Source organism: Podarcis melisellensis (assembly GCF_964234715.1).
Source record: "Podarcis melisellensis genome assembly, chromosome: 13".
NCBI lineage: Eukaryota > Metazoa > Chordata > Lepidosauria > Squamata > Lacertidae > Podarcis > Podarcis melisellensis.
The window spans coordinates 27,557,948-27,577,444 of NC_138545.1; the positions used below are offsets into that span (position 1 = coordinate 27,557,948).

The 19,497-nt window shown below is 49.5% G+C and overlaps 2 protein-coding genes across 4 annotated transcripts in view; one reads left to right on the forward strand and one right to left on the reverse strand.

Moving 5' to 3' along the window:
* Window positions 1-4,012: 4,012 nt before the first annotated feature.
* On the reverse strand, window positions 4,013-10,606 carry ZBTB45 (zinc finger and BTB domain containing 45). Of its 2 annotated transcripts, none has more exons than XM_081886273.1 (3): window positions 10,514-10,606; window positions 6,805-8,465; window positions 4,013-5,100 (listed from the first exon to the last, which is right to left on the reverse strand). In XM_081886273.1, the coding sequence occupies exons 2-3, from the start codon at window positions 8,369-8,371 to the stop codon at window positions 4,538-4,540; spliced, it is 2,130 nt and encodes a 709-aa protein (XP_081742399.1). In that variant the 5' UTR covers window positions 8,372-8,465; window positions 10,514-10,606; the 3' UTR covers window positions 4,013-4,537. The 2 variants fall into 2 exon arrangements, with proteins under 2 accessions (XP_081742399.1, XP_081742400.1); XM_081886274.1 differs by lacking the exon at window positions 10,514-10,606 and adding an exon at window positions 10,170-10,398.
* A 6,991-nt stretch (window positions 10,607-17,597) lies between these two features.
* LOC309355440 (long-chain fatty acid transport protein 2-like) overlaps window positions 17,598-19,497 on the forward strand; it is a 30,254-nt gene continuing 28,354 nt past the window's right edge. Inside the window, exon 1 of one of the 2 annotated variants that reach the window (XM_081886296.1) lies at window positions 17,598-18,193. In XM_081886296.1, the coding sequence (XP_081742422.1) occupies window positions 17,716-18,193 (478 nt within the window). In that variant the 5' untranslated portion in view covers window positions 17,598-17,715. The remainder of the gene's footprint in view (window positions 18,194-19,497) is intronic. The other variant, XM_081886295.1, reaches the window with a different exon arrangement.

The following is a 19,497-nucleotide window of genomic DNA, read 5'->3' on the forward strand; positions in this document are numbered from 1 at the left end:
GATGTGGGAAGACTGGGCACATTGGTCGAGTCTGCCGCTCCAAGACCTCCGGAGCATGACCCAAGCAACATGTCCATGAGGCCTACATAGAGGAGGAGTCCATCTCTCCAGCCAGGGTACTTCAACTTCTGTCCCCAGGGCCCAATAAGCTTAGGGTACAACTCAAGATAGAGGGAACCCCGTGCACTATGGAGTTGGATACCAGCTCATCCTACTTCATAATATCTGCTAAGACTCTGAAAGAGCTTTGCCCTAATGGTGGTCCTCCTCTCCACCAAGCCCCCGTCCAATGGGACTTCCAGAGAAAAAGAATCCAGCTAAAGGGGATGGGCACCTTTCAAGGTCCAGTTTAAGAAGTACACCAAGAATTTGAACCTCATCATAACTGAAGGCCCATTCACTAGCCTTCTAAGCCTAGTATGGTTCGCACCCTTAGGCTTAGGTATTTCAGGGCTTACTCAGATTTCCCTAGGGGCAGGTTTCGAATTGATCTGCTAGGAGTTTCCATCAGTCTTCGATGCAACCCTGGGCCTGTACAACAGACCCCCAATTTCCCTACGGCTCAACCCCACAGTGCAACCCAGTTGGGTCAAGGCCTGTAGAGTCCCGTTTGTGCTTAAACCCAAGATGGATGAGGAGCTTGATCACTTAGTTGCCCAAGGGGTCTTAGAGCCAGTAGCTTCGGGAACCTGGGAAACTCCAATTGTCACACTGGTTAAGCCGGATGGCTCAGTCCGTATCTGTGGCAATTACAAATGCGCCCTGAACAGGGCCTTACAGAACCATGCATACCTGGTTCCGGTGGTGAACCACGTGTTAGCAAGCCTGGCTGGAGCCAAGATCTCTGGAAAGCTGGATTTAGCACAAGCTTATCAGCAGCTAACTGTTGACAAGGCCAACGCAGCCGCCCAGACAATCGTGACTCATAGGGGGTCTTTCAGGGTCAAACGCCTACAGTTTGGAGTTAGTGTGGCCCAGGGTTATTTCAGAGCCTAATGGACCGTTTCCTTAAGGGCATCCCCCGAGTCACGCCATTTTTCGACAATGTGCTGATCGCTGCCAGATTACGGATAGTGCTCAAACGCTTCCAGGCGGCAGGACTTAAAAAGTGCCTGTTGTGAGTGAGCAGTGTGGATTTCCTGGGGTTCTGGGTTGATGCGGACGGCCTCCATCCAGTAGAGGACAAAGTGTGTGCCATTTGCGATGCCCCAGACCCAAAGAGCAAGGCAGAGTTACAAGCCTTCTCGGCACTTCAGCAGTGTGACTTCAGGCCGGAATCCTCAGTAGCTCCATTGGCAGTGACCCCTTCAGAGCCTGCCTCCCTGACCGCCCCACTCAGACTGTGGGTACTGGAGGAACCTCCTGGGTCACCCACCTGGGCACAGGAACCACGACGGTCCCAGCAGGAGCAGAAAAGGTCAGCACACCTTGATGACTGTTTGTTCCTTTTGTTATGATGTTCAGGGGAGGAGTGTTATGTAATGAGTTTAACACATTTTATGTTACAAGGCACGTTCTAACCAATCGTATAAGCATTGGTAGACGAACGTTCTAATGGCAAGTAAGTGCATGCACTTTCAACTGTCAACGGTCAGTTCTTGCTTGGTATTTATTGTGTTGTCCAGGCAGTTCAGTTCTTGTTTTCCTATGAGTGAGCTGTTGTCACTGACAAGTGTTAAATAAACGTAGCTGAGGAACTTATACAGTGGTACCTCGGGTTACATACGCTTCAGGTTACAGACTCCACTAAGCCATAAATAGTACCTTGGGTTAAGAACCTTGCTTCAGGATAAAAACAGAAATTGTGCAGCTGCAGCAGGAGGCCCCATTAGCTAAAGTGGTGCTTCAGGTTAAGAACAGACCTCCAGAATGAATTAAGTTCTTAACCCGAGGTACCACTGTACTGCCTTGGGCTTCTGACTTCTTCCGAACATTTAACACTGGGCAACCATACTTGCAATAGACAGAGGAAACATGGTGCTGAGATAGGCAGATCTCATTCCCACCAAGGGAGATATGGCCCATTTTTTGTGCTTTTATAAAGCAGGTATGAATCATATAATAATAATAATAATAATACCCTGCCCATCTGGCTTATACCAAGAGCATCTACTAAATTTCTATGGACATTTTCAAGGAACCGGTGCTAGCTCTGTTACCTTCAGCTGTTGAATAGCCTGATCTTTTAGATACAAGGCCCTGCAATGTATGGCAAGCACTGGTACCAATCATGGTTCTGCCCTGAGCTCACTAGGCAATGTTAAGCAAGCTACTATTCTCAGTGGTGGCAAATTTTGCAAAGGCAAGGAAGGAGAAACCCACCTCATACAAACAGACCCATCCTGGTGTCCAAAGGAATAGCAGACAGCAGCTTCCCTCCAGTAGATACTGTATGTCCTCCAGGGAAATAAAAGTAGTAGTATACATTCACTCTGGAACAGCTTTTAGATAACTGGGGTTTAATTTGCATAGGCTAAGCAAATAACTGGAGGACCAGACTAAGGATCGGGCAAGAACTACTCCAACCTTGTAAATAAGCCCACAAAAGTTACCAGTCCGGAAAAGAGAAATAACTACATTGCAGAGAGTTGTCCAGAGGAGTGGCAGAGCTCTCTTCTAGCATCCGACTACATTTCGATGCAGGGCAGGGCGGTGGCAGTCCTTTTTCTGGAATCCTGCTTGATTTCTATACTAAGTGCAGAGGAGGGAGGTCTTCTCTATCTTCCAGCCCACCCACTCGCCTGCAATGCAATCCCTTGTCACCTGTGGCTACCAGGAAAACACTTAAATCCAGAGGTGTGACACCTGTGGCCTTCCAAATATATATTTTTTTCCTTGGACTGTAGCTGCTATCATCCTTGATCATGGACTACGAAGGCTGTAGTTGACGCAATAGCCTGTACCACTAGGCTATAGCCTGTACCACTAGCTGTAAGTAAGAAGGCAGGCACATGGGAGCTGGCGGAGGCTGGTGGGGCAGTGCCCTGTTTGCCCGAATGAACCAGCCTCCACTGAGAATGAGGCTGTGATTCTATGGACACAGAAAACTGCCTGACCCCAGCTCAGACTCTTTGTCCACCATGCCCAATGTGGTCTACTCTGGCTATCCAGGGTCTCAGACAGAGATAGGACTTTCCCATCACTTATTATCTGATTCCCGCCTCCTGCCTCCACAGAGATGCCAGGGGCTGAACCAGGAATCATCTGCAGCCACTGAGCTAGGCTCCCTCTTCAACCATCTCATCCGAAGTTCTACCGCCTTGAGAAATATACACACACACACACACACACTGCTTTATTTCCTATAAAGGAGAGAAACAGCTTGGATAAGTTGATCCATTACAAATAAAACAGCCCCAGAACCCAACTGCTTTGGAAATGCAAGACAGTAAGAGTATAAGCTGTAAGCATGGCATAACCAAACAAAAATAAAAATAAAAAATGTGTTTCTCATTTATTGTGGCTGATCTTTTTATAAGAACAGCCAAGTTGGATCAGGCCAGTGATCCATCTAGCATCTACCTTTCTGCTGTCACCAGCCAAATGCCTCTGGGATGCTCACAAGCAAGGCTTCTTTTGCTGGTATTCCCTGGCATCCTGCCTTTGACCACAGGCATTTAGTTATTGGGGCTAAATATCGAGCTGTTAAGCCAGTGTGGTGTAGTGTTTAAGAGCAGTGGACTCATAATCTGGTGAACTAGGTTCGCTTCCCTGCTCCTCCACATGCAGCTGCTGGGTGACCTTGGGCTAGTCACACTTCTCTGAAGTCTCTCAGCCTCACTCACCTCACAGAGTGTTTCTTGTGGGGGAGGAAGGGAAAGGAGAATGTTAGCTGCTTTGAGACTCCTTAGGGTAGTGATAAAGCAGGATATCAAATCCAAACTCCTCCTCCTCCTCCTCTTCTTAAGCGGCCTTGCAGTAAATCACATCACCGGCCCAATGAGCCCAGTACAATATACCCCAGGGACAGGGAACCTGTGGCACTCCAAATGTGTTGCGGGACTCCCAACACATCTGCCCATAATAGCAAAATTTATTCTCCCACCTCTCATCATCCCTGACCAAAGGACATCCTGGCTGGGACTGTCAGTCACTGCGAGTTCCAACACCTGGAGGACCACAGGTTTTCCCATCCCTGGTCTACTCATTGGCAAAGGTCTTTCCCAGTTCTGCTCTTTGTGGCTGGAGTTGCCAGCAATTGGAGCTCTGCCCTTCCTTTCATGCTAAGGATGGGCTCTGCCACTGAGCTACGGGCCAGGAATGGCATGGACAGCATCAGTGCAAATTCAGCCATGTTCCTGCCACCAGCAACCTTTACAGGCGGTCGACGCTGCGGCCTAATGACGCGACGACAACGCTGAGACTCTCCCCTTGAAAATTCACAGCCTGGCTCATGCACATGGCTGCCCCTGTCAGTAGGAGAAAGCTACATCTTATGTTGGACAGCCTTTTTAGTTCTCAAGATGCTGGAGCCACAGTCAACAGCAACTGCTGGACAAAAGAAAAATTCATAAATGGAGCCTGGGGAGAAAAAGCCTTAGGCTGTGTGAGGCTGCATGGCTGCCTCTGAAGCCGGGTCCCCTTTCCAGGCCGCAGCCGGTCCTTCGCCAGACACTTCCCCTTTCCAGGCCCCCATACTGCCTTCCCCAGGGACCGGATCCCCCGCTTTCCACACAGCAATGGCCGTCTCAGCGGACGGTTCCCCCGCTTTCCACGCCGCGGCGGTGACGGCAATAGTCCCCTCGGCGGCAGAGGAGGCGGCGGTGGCGATGCTCGGCTTCTCTTTCCAGTCAGTGGCAGCCGCGGCCACCCCAATGACTCCAGGGGCGTCGGTCTGCCCGCCCTTCCAGGCGGTGTGGGTGGTCATGTGGCGCTCCAGCAGCGTGCGGTGGGAGAAGTACTTGTTGCAGATGCAGCACTGGAAGCGCTCTGGGCGGTGTGTGCGCATGTGGACGTTGAGCGAGCTCTTCTGGGTGAAGCGCTTGCAGCAGATGGAGCACTGGAAGGCCCGGACCCCCGTGTGCGTCACCATGTGCTTAAGCAGGTAGTCCCGCAGGGAGAAGGAGCGCCAGCAGATGCTGCACTGGTGGGGCTTCTCGCCTGTCGCAGGGAGGGAAAAGCACAGCGGGTCAGCCGAGAGGACACAGAACCCCCAATGCTGGAACCCAGAAACTGCCCCGTGGCGCTGGACCGAGGGGGACATCCCTCCTTAAGGGATGATGCCCTAAACGGCTTTGGTCCTGATATACCTGAAGGAGTGTCTCCACCCCCATCGCTCAGCCAGGACCCTGAGGTCCAGCATCGAGAGCCTTTGGCAGTTCCCTCATTGCAAGAAGTGAAGTTACAGGGAACCAGGAGGGCCTTCTCGACGGTGGCATGCCCTGTGGAATGCCCTCCGGTTAAATGTCAAGGAAATGAACAACTATCTGACTTAGAAGACATCTGAAGGCAGCCCAGTGCTGGATTTACATATAAGCTAAACAAGCTATAGCTTAGGGCCCCACTCTCTTGGGGCCCCCAAAAAAATTTAAAGGAAAAAACACCTGGATGTACATTTCAAAAATATGATAAAATAACGAATAATACCTACATACAGCAACAGTGGCAAATGGCTTTAGATAACTACTAGGTCCATAAATTAAAGGTAAAGGTAAAGGTACCCCTGCCCGTACGGGCCAGTCTTGACAGACTCTAGGGTTGTGCGCTCATCTCACTGTATAGGCCGGGAGCCAGCGCTGTCCGCAGACACTTCCGGGTCACGTGGCCAGCGTGACAAGCTGCATCTGGCGAGCCAGCGCAGCACACGGAACGCCGTTTACCTTCCCGCTGGTAAGCGGTCCCTATTTATCTACTTGCACCCGGAGGTGCTTTCGAACTGCTAGGTTGGCAGGCGCTGGGACCGAACGACGGGAGTGCACCCCGCCACAGGGATTCGAACCGCTGACCATCCGATCGGCAAGTCCTAGGCGCTGAGGTTTTACTCACAGCGCCACCCGCGTCCCACGGTCCATAAATTACCATATAGCAAATATTCAACACAAAAAACAGTGACAATTTGTTGTTGATCCTAAATCCAGCCGTGCCTGTATCTGGAAGATTTTAATATGTGATGTTCTATTGTGTATCTTATGTATTATGTTGGAATCCTCCCAGAGTGGCTGGGACAATCCATTCAGATGGGCAGGATACAATAAATAAATTATTATTATTATTATTATTAATGAATCAAATTGCCCAAACATTGTAAGATGGCCTCACTTTGAATTTATACCTGGCATCTAAGTGTAGGTCTGTATTTATCTCTCTTGGGTACATAGATATTGCAAGCCAGGCCTGCAACGAAATGTTGCAGCATGGATGGTTGCTGTTCAGGATTCCAGTGACACACCTTCCCATTTTCTACTTATCCCAGACTCCCAACAGTTAGTGTTCCGTGGCCACTGAGCCTACTCAGTCCTCTCTGAGCTTTTGGGCAGGAAGAGGCTGCCTCCCTCCTTAAGGCTGTTCCCCTGAATATTGTATTTCTGCAACCTTGGGTTTGGCATGTGTCTTTGAATCCTATTGCCTCTGGCTTGCCCTGGGTGGAGAACAGAGAGGGCCAGGTGTGTGTACAAGCTAGCCTACTGTACAAAGTGCAATTTGGATTCATGGCTCCACTCACAGTGGCCTCTGGCCCAACCAACCAACCCCTGGAAGGTTTCTCCTGGAAGGGAATACTCCCCTCTAGATGAAAAAGGGTTCCTCGCCCCCACCGTACCCCCAGCAACACCCTCCCAGGAAGCCCCACCTCATGGTGCCCATTACCAGAATGGATGAACATGTGCTTGGTGTAGTTTTTGCGGGAACTGAAGGTTTTCTGGCAGTGGCTACACTGGTAGGAGGGCTCTGAGCAGCGCGAGGGGCCAGGCTGTTGGCTCTGCTGCTCTCCAGCGCCGTGCAGGGGACCTGTGACCATGGCCCCGGGGCTGAGCTGCACCATGTTGCTGGCACCGGCGTCTTGCTGCTGCTGCTGCGGCGGCGGCTGTGCCTGGATACTGTAAAAGCCCTGAGCCACCGCAGCCGGCTGGGGCATGTGGAACTGGAAGATGCTGGTGGTGCTGGTGGCCGTGCTGGCACTGCTGACCTCCGCCTTGAGCTCCCGTTGGATGCCCAGAGAGGAGACGAAAGTCAAGCCCCCGCTGCTGCTATTGCTGCGGGGCGGGAAGGCTGCGGCGGCACCAGAGGGCCCGCCCAAGTCCTGTTTGAACTCTCCCGCCAAGCTCCTCAGGTTGGAAGCCTCCAAGCTGCAGTCCGAGTGGAACTTCTCCCTGTCCCGCGCGGCGGAAGCTGCCACCTCTTCGCCGCTTTCCTCCCCCTGCCAGGATGGGATGAAGGACTCCGAAAATACATCCTGGTTCCCAAAGAAGTCCTGGCCCTCGGCAGTGGCGTAATCCAAGTGGAGGCTCTCCTTCCTGCTGGCCCCGCCGGCACTCCCAGAATCCTTTGCTTCCGCCTCGTCACTGAAGCCGGCAGGGAAACTTCCGCTCCCGCCACACTCAGGGAAGCAGCTAAGCTTGGCCTCCCTTTCTTCCACCACCACCCCCTCCCGGCCTTCCCCACCAACACCCTCCTCCTCGTCCTTGATGATGACAGGCATCGTCTCGGACAGCTGAAGCCTCACCGGCTGGCGCTGCTTGCGGCTGTGGCAGCTGGGCGTGGCCTCGGCGGGGTGGAGGTACGGGCCCCCCGCTTCCCCATCGCTTATGCCCCCCTCGCAGGCTGCCGCCCTCGCCTCCCTGTGCTGGGAGGAGGAGAGGAGGTCGCGCAGCTTGTAGCGCACCTCTGAAGCGCAGAGCAGTTTGGGGGGCTCCAGGTGGGAAGCGTCGAGGTCCCCGGTACGCGAGACGCTGCCAAGGGCCTCCTTGGGCGGCTGTTCTTGGGGCTTTGCCGGGAGGACCCTGGGAAGGGAGAGGGGCACCGTTGGCGGGGCAGTGGGAGGCTTGGGGCTGCGGCTTTGAGAGATGATCTGAGTGCATTCGTCAATGACCGTCTTGATCTGCAGGATGGAGGCAGCCGTGAGGATCTGCAGCGCTTCTGACTGGGCCACCACCAGGGAGCCACTGTACATGAACTCCACCAGCTGGCGGACCACCTGGCTGGGGACCACAGGCGGGACCTCAATCTCCGAGTAGCCCAGCAGCAGCTTGTCGTGGAAGAAGGGGCTGCCGGCGGCCAAGACACAGCGGTGAGCACGCAGCGTGGCCTCCTGGATGTGCACTGTCACGTCGCAGAAATGCCCGCCCAGGCGCTGCCCGTTCAGCGTCTCCAGGAGGGACTTGCTGAAGTTCTGGAGGTGGATGTAATGGACGGCTTCAGCCATGCTGTCCCGCATCCCTCACCGGGGTAGCCGGAGATCGAGATCCTTCCGGGGAGCAGCGTGCATCCCACGCGGGACAGTCAAACAGCAGACTCTTCTCGTACAAAGCCTGAAACACAACATTATTATGAATTGTTGTTATTTCCTGCCCTCCCCCAGAATTAAAAAACCCCCAGTGTACACGCTTGCTGGTATTTAACCCAAAATAAATTAGCAAAAATGTATAGTTCAAATGTTTGTTGGAAGTGTAAGGAAAAGGAAGGCACTTTTTATCCTATATGGTGGAACTGCAAAGTGATAAAGGAATTCTGGGAAATGATATACAATGAATTGAAAAAAAATGTTTAAAATAACCTTTGTTAAAAAACCAGAAGCCTTTCTATTAGGAATTGTAGGTGCAGAGATACTGAAAAAACTGAAAAGACCGTTTATGTACGCTACGACAGCTGCAAGGATGGTGCTTGCCCAGAGATGGAAAGACGATAAGATACCTACTAGGGCGGACTGACAAAAGAAATTATTGGATCATGCTGAGATGGCAAGATTAACCGGGAAAATCAGAAAGACCACAGTAAACACTTGAACTTTAGCAGGCTTTAAATAACTCCTGCAATGATACATAGACTTTGGATATAATGGAGGATGGCAAATTAGATGGAATTGTTATATGCAGTTAAAAAGTTATTTAAGAACCTGTGGAGGGGAGGAGGGAAGTTTTGGGATTCAGAAGAATCTTGTGCAAAATTCTAATATTTGTAATAACGTTATTTGTGTGAATAAACTTGTAAAACCAAATTTAAAAATTATTAAAAAACAAACAGTGTAAACGTATTTAATTCAGAAGGGTGGGCCCTGAAAACACCCATCTGAGGCGTCGAAGGCCTTTGGTATTTGGTGACAGCTGTACATCGAAGAAGCCAGGCGCACCTCTGTGGGAAGGGAATTCCACAACTTGAGGGCTGCCACAGAGAATGGGGAAAGCCTGGGGCAAAATAGCAACAGCACACACTAGGACACGGAGTGCAGTGCGTATAACCCAGACTGCCCTCTAAGGAGCTCAGGGAAATGCACCCCAACCAGCAACACACCTGGGACAAGTGGAGCAAGCCATCCAAACAAGTGGTGGATTTGATAGTTTGATCAAGTAAGTCAGTGTCAATACGCAATGCAGTTTGTTTTGAAATAGCAGGTAACAAGAATGTTACAGATTCACGCACAGAGCTATTTTACAAAAGCAATGCAGTTTGTTTTGAAATAGCAGGTAACAAGAATGTTACAGATTCACGCACAGAGCTATTTTACAAAAGTGAGATGTGCCGGGGTTTTAAAGCAGCGTTTCACCAAAAAGGCAGAGCAGAAATCGTAATAGAAGGTACAGCTGGTTTCAGGTGCTGCAGAGTGGGAGAGTGGCTGACAATGCAAGACAGCCAGATTGCCTTCCAAATTTCTCTAATGGAGGAGAATCCATGGAAAAAAAATTAAAATTAAAATGACTGCACCTCTACTATTTTTTTCTCTTTTGAGAAACAGGGAGATAAACCACTTGATCCTACACAGAAAGAGAGATACAACTTGTGCATCCGACCACCAGGAGCTCCCAATGATAGGCAGGGGAATGGATCCAGGGGGTCTGGGACCCAGTTGAAAGGTCCTGACTCGACAGGAAGAAAATGCTTTTCTCTGGAAGTTGCAGCTGGGCGCTTCCACTCTCCTTTCACCGGGAATCATTTCCCAGGGCAACAAAACACCTCTGAGCCCAGGAGCTTTGACACCCGGATAGCTCCACCAGCAGCAATGAATTCTCCCCACCCACCCGAGGAAAGAAATCGGGAGCTGCTGGGCTTCAAATCCGGCCAGAACGCAGCACATGCAGAAGCCCCGCCTCCCTCCAGGTGTGCAAAGGTTAATAGGTGGCGAAATGCGCTCTGTCCATGCTCAGAGGCGCCTTCGCCTTCCTCGTGTGCCCTGAGTCCTGCCTCTCCACCTGCCCCAAAATCTGGGCTCTCCTATTCGGATCAGACCCAGGAGTCCGGGCTCCTGTCCGCTACCTGGGAGCCGAACGATGCACAGGATACTTGGGAGCGGAGGGAGGGAGGGGCGGGGCAAAGGCCAAGTGGGCGTGGCTTGCGCCCGGGTTGGAGGCGGGGCCCCTCTCACCTGCCGTCTCGGTCTCCCGCCAGGACTGGCCGTGCCGCCTCCGCTGCTTCCTGGCTTCCCTCCCCGCGGCCTCCTTCCGCGCACGTCCCTTTCCTCCCACCGCTTCTGCGCCGCCCATAGAGAGAGAAAATCTAGAGGCACACGAGCCCTGTGGCTGCGGGGAAAAGCACAGCGCTTCTGCAAGAAAGCCGATTGAACTCAATGGCTGATAACGGCGGGGTTCAATCCACCTGCATGTTCTTGCATTGCAGGGGGTTGGGCTAGAGGGCCGTAGGATTCCAACTCTGCAATCCTACGATTTGATTTTAAATATATTTTCATTAAAGATTTATTGGTTTACAAAAGCATGTGCAACGTCTCATTTTTCAGGTTGCGTTTTCTACAGACCCAAGTTTCATTTGTTGCGAGACATTAGTGTTACGTTCTGCAGTCCTACGGTTTAGAGTACCTAGGCTTGGCTGCGCTCATTCGGGGGTGCGCAAAGGGAGCGGCGGTGCTCCGCCTGGCGGAAGCCCAGCGTAGACGCAGAAAGGAAGAGAACGGAAAGCGGCGTGGCGATCTCTCTGCCCGTACTTTCCGCACTTCCATGCCCTACCCGTTGGCAATCCCCTGAAACTCGGGATAGCGCGCAGTGGGCCTGCGGTCCAGCGAAAGCGGCGCGGGGATCCCTGTCCAGGTTGGAGGGCCGGCAGCTCAGGCCACCGCTGACCACTAAGAACAGAAGGAGAGCCCGGCTGGGTCAAGCCGGCGGCCCCTTCTCACCATGGCCGACCTGGGGGGGAACTAGTGAGTAGGATCCGCGCCCAGGGGCACTCTCTCTCCCCTCCCGTGGGTCCCAGCAGCTGGCAAGCCCTGGCCGCCTTACTTGGGGCTGATGGGGCTTAGTCCTGGTGGTGCATCATTTGGCTTGCACCGCCTTACTTTATCTCTAAATAAGGCGGCATTTCCTCTCGGCTGAAGCCCCATCTCCGCTATTAGCGCTGGATTAGTTACAGGGCCGTCGTAAAACGCCCCCCAATTTCCCCCCTCCTCCCGCGCAACCTGCCAAATTCTGCAGTGCAGGGTGATGTTGCTATAGGCGCACATAGCATACACACAATCTCGTGATAACGAGACTACACTGCAGGGTTGTTGTAAAGTCACTGTCTGCCACATTCCCTCCCCACGCAGTGAGCTGGAAACAGTGTGGGGTCTCGGATTCTGACTTATTTTACTTGCGGGCAGATCGATGCCGTTTCCGCCCCGCTAGCAAAGAGTAAAAAGGGAGTCAAAAAGTATTCCGGAAGTCCTGGTGTCAAGCAGGGGAAGTATCACTCTTCTCCTTTTTAAAAGTCTATGTGTTCGCCGGTCAAATCCGTAGCAAATAAGGGGGAGAAATATAGAGGGGCATCATTGTCTTTTAGACAATTTCCGGGTTCTCCTCGAAGACTATGTCTTCCGGAGCAGCGTTAGTGTATCCCTTCCAAGCAGGATTTTTACATTCATTAGCTCCGATTGGGCACTAGCAAGGTAGTAGTCAAGAGAAACGCTTCTGCTCTTTTTAACTCTGGACACTTAAATGTGTGGAATGCATGCATTTGGTGGCGTTTTCTAACAGTTTTAGAAATTAACCCACCAGATGCAAATTCCAAGCATCCCCATGCTATATGTTGGGGAAACTGAAGTTAGGAGAGAGGAGCTCGTGCCTGATGGCAACCTAGCCCAATGTCAGTATTGCAAGTTCCTAATCAGGTTGAGGCTAAGACACATTTACAACAACCTTGTAATGTAGTCGAGTGGTTTGGATTATTTTCCAGCCAAATACACTACGTACAAAACACTCCCCAAGTTGCAGCAAAGCCAGGATACTTAAATGGACGACTTAGACCTCCCAGCCTTCAGCTTATTTAACTTGCATGCAGTTACGTCTAAAAAACTACCCACCACCTTTAAACAATTTTACACTATGTAAAATTTACATTACAAAGAGCAGGGCATCCTGGTTTGTTTGTTTGTTTGTTTGTTTGTTTGTTTTGTTTGTAGCTGTGCTGGTCCAATCATTGTTGCCCTAAAATTCAGCTCATTTTTCAGGGCATTTATAATTATAATGGGAAAGAGGAAGAAAAAGAACAGTGGGCTGGCTTCAACTAAGTTCTACTTAGAGTAGGTTCCTTAACATTGATGGACCTAATTAGTCATCTCCATTAATTTCAATGAGCATAAACTATACAGTATAAATCACGTATTACAAATAAGATATGAGTTAGATTAATATTAATGCTACTTGCTTTCATCATACAGGGGACAGAAGTGAGAGACCTTGCTTGCTTTCTGGAATTTTAAAGTCATTTGGTACAGAGATAGGTGGTTATTGAACTGAATAAGACCTCTTCCTTTTTACAGGAAACAAGAGAAGTGGGTGCAACATGTGACACAATTTTAAGTGGCCTTTTGACTTCGCCTTTGACATCTCCTGGTTGCATTTTGTCCTATTTTACCCAGTACTAAATCTCTCCACCCTTTGATGTGTGACGTAATAAGGGCAGCCACAGTGGTGTGATAATTGCAGGCTATGTCCTGCTTTGAACCTGTTTTTCTGCTATGACCCTTGCCCATTCCTACCCCCCGCTGCTCTCCTGCAATAGCTGCTTCCATGCCCTGTTCATTCTCAGGCCTCCAGCAAACAAAAGCTGTCTGAGGCACTAATTGGGCATTGGCACTAGTTCCTTTTCTAGCCTACTTCCGCCCTCATTGCTGCCAAACTCATAGAAAGAAGACGCCTGGTTTACACACTCTGCAGATGCTGGTGTGAGAAAGAAGAAAACCCAAACGGTGCTGGCTCCAGCATTTTTTGGTGGGGAGTGGGGACTCCGGCACTATACCCTCAGGCGGCCTCCCAATCTGGAAGAGGAAAGAATCCTGTCCTCTGGTACTCTGATGGCACTCTTATCAATTAAATAACCATCACCTTTCTTGGATTCTTTATATAAAATGAGTTGGGGTGGTGGACCCTCTGCTGGTTGTGGAATCCTGACAAATACCCTGCCTTGCTATTGTTTGGAATAAGCGCTGCAAAAAAATCCAAGCATGTTTTGGGGTAAGATGGAGGCTCCTATAATAAGGGATGCCTTTGGAAAACGAGCGAGGTCCCAACTAAAGAAGAATGGCAGCTTAAACTGATGGAATATGCGCAGCTTGCAGACCTAACATATAGAATAGGAGAACAAGAAGAACATACCTCAAAAGAATATTGGAAGATGTTAATTAAATATATGGGGGGTCTAAACAAGTTTTGATGGGTGTAATAATGGAATACTGAATGGTTTAGCTTATGTAAAATATGTAGGGGTTTATAATATGCAAAATGAACCATGGAAAGAGAAGAAGGGAAGTCATTTTAAGGTTGTTTAAATGAATATTCTAAAGTGTAAAACAGAAAGTGTGTGTGTGTGTATGATGCTTTCATACTCTCTGCCACGATGCAGACAGCAGCATGCACCATGAGTGGGAGGGAAGGCAAATAAATCAGCTAGCTTAATCCCTCCTGGAGCCTTCACTTCTGCCACCAAGTGAATGCCTTTATTTTTACTGGCTGCTTCTACTGAAACAATAACTTAATCCTTGTAACTTGTAATCTTGGCTTGCCTCTGGCCTCAAAACTGAATCTGAGCACCCTTCCCCTGATATGACTGGGCTCTGTTCCCAAGCTGCCCAGAGCCAGCGCGCAAATCATTCTTGTCTTCCCAAGGTAAATGATAGAACTGCCTTTGTGCCCGGCCCCATCCCATTCAGTATGGACCGCCAGGGGAATCAAACACACAGGACTCTTTGTCTTGTATAGCACGCCTGACCTACATTCCTGAGTGAAGGCTCTTCGTTTCTACCGCGCAACAGGCTAAGAATCCAAAGGCATGAAGAAAACCTCAAGCAAAATCTCAGAGTGAAATGGAACATTAAGATCTTAATGGGGTTGTGTTTGTGGGTGATAAAGATCAGCGTTGCAGGCTTGGCTAGTTCTCCCAAACATGCTGTATCTTTTCCTTGGGCTTCTGTTATCCTCCTGGCTTTTGGCCAGTGTTCCCCCTGCCTGCCCCAAAACGCTCAAAAGTGGTTAAACCCTAAAGCATGTTCTTTGCTCTATAGCATTAGGATAAACATCCCCATGCAATTAATAAAAACGTACAAGAGAAGACAAGTTTTATATATTTACTACTGAATCAAGCCAATCAGCCTTGAAGCAACGTTCCTTCAGTCTCCTGGCTGATCATCCCAATTCTAAGGGTGGTTTGGGGCCACAATAACCGTTTTTGCTTGGGGAAAATCATTCTGGCAAGTGTTTTCATTGTGGGGATCCTTGCCAGGTTTGGGTTGTGTACACACTATGTAAAGCACACACACCTAAATACAGCTGTTTCCTGCCATTCTCATGGGTAAGTCATGGGGGGATAGAAGCCCGCATGCATGGAAAAGGTAGGGGAGTAGCAACATTTGTCCAATTATATTCATTGTTGTGTCATGTGTGTGAATGAAACAATATGCTGGCATATTCGTCAGAAAGCCACAGTTCCATAATGCAGCAGGTACTGCAATGTGAAAAGAATGTTACAGAACAGGACAGAAGCACTAGTGTTATAAACAAGGAAACTAGTGAAATATTCCCCATGCACCCTTAGTGTTATGTGTGAGCCTCACCCACAGGCCAACAATTAATGTCAATAAACCATTATCTGAAGCCCTAGTTTGTTACTGGATTGCAAACTCTGGTTTGTTTTAACTATGGCTTGGTGTTATGTGTGAGCCCAGCAGCACCCATCTTTAATCATGGCTTGTTTGGCCACCCCATCCCAGATTTTCCTACTCATATTGAAATACTGCTCCTCAATGAGGCCAAACTTAGATTCACAAAATTTTTAGGGGTATGCGTCCCCCTGTGTCGCCTCCAGAAAAAAACACCACTTCATATCAGGAAATTCAGGTTGCACAACTGCAGTTCATTGGAAGTGCTTGGTCAACAAACCAAACTTCCCTCAGAGATAGGACTTTTATGATAAGGAAAGTGGTTGAAGATACACCGGTCAATAAGTAATCACACTTATTTGGAAGCAACTTCAGCTAACCTCCCCACAAACAAATCGGGATGAATGCAGGTAAGCAGTAAGCGGGTCACCTGGAAGCTCCGCTAGCAGCAAGCATCTGTCATGCCTTTGAAACAGGGATGTCTTTCAGATGGAGACCTCTGTAAGGTCACTCACACAGTTTATGAGAGAGCAGCAAAGATTGGACTGCAGGTCCAGGTGACCAACAATTTGGTATCAAGGGTGCCATTTTAGTACAGTGGTACCTCGGGTTACAGACGCTTCAGGTTATAGACTCCGCTAATGCAGAAATAGTACCTCGGGTTAAGAACTTTGCTTCAGGATGAGAACAGAAATCGTGTGCCAGCGGCGTGGTGGCAGTGGGAGGCCCCATTAGCAAAAGCGGTACCTCAGGTTAAGAACAGTTTCAGGTTAAGAACAGACCTCCAGAACGAATTAAGATCTTAACCTGAGGTACCACTGTATTCACTTTGTGTGTGTGTGTAAATATTTTGAAGAGGGGGACAAGGTTCACACTGAGATTTAGGGACCCACTTTTGAATATGTTGAAGGTTAATTTGCAAACAAACAAAAAACGCCACCCCTTCCAGAAAACAAGCCTGCAGCAAATCTCAATTCTTTTTTGTTGCAGCTCCCTTTATAACAGTAGTCAGAGTGTAGAATCAGTGGACCAGTCAGATATACAGCATCTCCTGAGGATAAAAATCTGTGTAAGTGGGACATGCATCAGTGTGTTGTAATGCAGACTGCTGCTTCTTCAGGAAATCACTCACGTGCTTCCCATTCCTCCCTTCCACCTATTTCTCTCCCCCTACCTCTGATGACCACGTTGATTTACTTCGGGGTGAAAGTTCAGCCCCTTTATAGGTTTTTCCCCTCTTAAAAGTTTTGTGGTTGTTTTTTGCCCAAGGCAGTGGTGTAGCGTGGGTTGTTGGCTTCCAGGGCGGGGCAAGTGTTGTTCCCCCTCCCGGAGGACTGGGCAGCTGTGGGGGGGGGGCGCACTGAGCCCACACGGAGGGTGGACAGAGCCCAGGAGGCACATGGCTGCTGGCGCTGCCACTGCTGGTGGCGGTAGGAGTGCGCCTTCTTGGTTTGGCGGTTGCACTGCCCCTGGTCTCTCCCTGCCTCAGCCAGGGGTGCCAACTTGAATAAATATTTTGGGGGGGAGGCAAACCCCGCCCACATAATCACTCACATGGTGCACACATGGTGCACACATGGTGCACACATACCATTTGAATGGCAATGTCCATCAACTTGGGAGGGGCTCAAATATTTTATTGGGGTGGGGGTCCAAAGACCCCTCGGTCCCTAGGAGTTGCCGCTGCAGGGACTGCTTCTGGTGGCAGAGGTTGGAGAGGACTGCGACGATGAATTCTCAAAAACAGGAGCATGGGGAAGGACCCAAAGCTCTGTTTAGCCCTGTGAAGATTTTTGAACATCTCAGCAAAACGGCAGAAATAAGAAGTGCAATGGCTCTGTTGCACCTCAAGTTGTAACATCAGGTTTGTTCATCTGCACAGAAATGCAGAGAGATGGACACACAACTTGCTCATGCCCTGGTGGATCTGAACTCCTCTAGGCATGGAGCTGCCAAGCTTCCAAAGAACTTCCTTCTGTTCCTGTTCCTTTTCTCCTCAGCAAGGCTGCTTTTGGGGACAGCGGAAATAATCTATTCTGCAAGGCCTTTTCATTAAAAAGAAAAAGAAAAAAAAAAGCAAGCAGCTCAGGCAATTGCCAATTTCCTCCAGCGCTTTGGAAATGTGAACTTTGCCTCTCTTAGAGTGGACTGGGGTCAACTCGCGAGGAAGACTCAGAACTGTGCTTGGGACCTGCCTCCAGCTGCAAGCGAATGCCAGTGTTGCAGATAGGGGAGGGAGGCGGCAAAGGGTGGGGGCTCTCAAGAGCTATCTTGTGCAAGTCAAAGTTTTCTGTCTGAGAGCCAAGAGTTTTCTCGAATCAGCCTGCAGGGACAGATGGGAGGGGAGGGTTGGAAACCTCGTCTCATTCACTTGTTGCTCAATACGCTTTTGCCTTCCATTCAGCACGGCTCAGACGGAGGCTGTAGGAGCTAGTGTGTGCCTGCGGCTTGCAGGGCTCTGGGTCTTTTGAGGTGAGATCCCAGCCATGCTGGACTTCTACACAATTGCGATAGGGCTCCTGATCCTTCTGCTCCTCCTGGGGAATGTTTTCTTCCCCTACCTTTGGCTGGACTTGGTTTTCTTCTTCACCGCCCTTCATACAGGATACAAATGCCACAGGTGTCTCAGCCGCAAACCTCCCATCACCTTACTGGACTTCTTCTTGGCCAAAGTCCAGAAGCACCCAGAGAAGCCCCTGGTCCTCTTTGGAGACGAAACCTATTCCTACCGAGATATCGACAGGCGCAGCAGTCAGCTGGCCAGAGTGCTCCGGGACCACGTGGGGCTGGAAGAAGGGGAAACGGTGGCTGTTTTCCTCAAGAACGTCCCTGCCTATCTCTGGGTCTGGATGGGACTGGAGAAGATTGGCAGTGTCATGGCGTGTATCAACTATAACATCCGAGCCAAGTCTCTCTTGCATGCCCTCAGCTCCTGCAAGGCCAAAGTGCTACTGACAACTCCAGGTGAGTTAAAAAGGTGAAGGTAAAGGTAAAGGTACCCCTTGTGTATTTACACCCCGGGGGCAACTGAAAGCCTGTTTGTGCTGCACTTGTCAGGCCATATAGTCACAATGGAAAGAATTTTGGGGAATTCTCTTGAACTGTCTCTCCCCCCCCCCCCCGTTTTAAAAGAGGTTTGATATGTCTTTTTCCACCCCTGACAAAATAGCACAATCTCTGTGTTGTCTGAGCTCCTCTGCACCTGAGCAGTTTCAGACTTTCCAAGGGAAGAAAACAACAACTACATTTAAAGGAGGGGAGATCTGAGACAGTGATGTCAATCAGATGCCCTGACTTTAATGAGGAGACAGGCTGGCGCAAATCCACATTGTGGACAAGCGCTTGAACTTTGACTACTGATCTCCACTCAGGTGCTTTAGCAAGTCTGATCAGCAGAGTTAATGCCCAGCAGAGTTCTCAATGCAGGCACCCCTCAGAGTTTGGCTTCTCCAAGGGAAAAGAGAAGGGGGATTCTGGGTTGTACCTGACACAAATGCAAAGCTTGATTGGGAAAATGGCATATTTGTTTAAGTGGCCATTCGTTTAAGGGGATCTACTCTGAGTATGGCTTACTTTGAGATCACACCCTTTGTTGATGAATCCACTGTCTTATTAGCCAGTGGCCAGCTCTGGACACCTTCCCCTCCCCAGATCAAGGTTTTGGGGTTTAGTTACTTCCCTTTAGTTTGGAGAATGCAGGATCTTTGCCTGTTCAAGTGAGGCATTGCTCTTGATGCAAACTTTCAGTTGCTATTGGCTAATAGTTTTACCTTTCCCTGACTGTGGCATGGTTTCCATTACCTTTTTTTTATTAAAGGAAAAGCTTTACTTTAAAAGCCATTTTCTTCCTCCTTGAAGCGCTGTTGTTTGGCATTTTGGCACATGGATAACAGAACGTCCAAGTGTCCCTATTTTCCAGGGACAGTCCTGGATTTACAGAAGCCATCCTGGTTTCTGATTTGATCCTGGAATATCCCGCTTTCTCTTATGACGTTCCTATTTTCATCGGAGGAATGTTGGAGGATATGGAATAGGATGTCCCTATTTTCATCGGAAAAATGTTGGAGGGTATGGGATAATAAATCTCTTAAGTTGAAAAGAAATCAATTTTTCTCAGCTAGTACAAGTAACAATCTTTCTTTGAGCATGGGTGTATGAGAGAAATTAGGCAGAGTGCAAAGGGAAAAGAGCTGGAGAAAGCATTCCTTGAGTAAGTAGTCATTATTTCAGTTGCTTTAGCCCTAAAAGAAAGCAAAGCATCTCTGAGT

Coding starts and splice junctions, on each gene's coding strand:
- ZBTB45 (XM_081886273.1), bottom strand. CDS start 8,371: ATGCGGGACAGCATGGCTGAAGCCGTCCATTACATCCACCTCCAGAAC. Junction 5,101..6,804: donor GCACATGTTCATCCATTCTG/GTAATGGGCACC, acceptor TCCCTGCGACAG/GCGAGAAGCCCCACCAGTGC.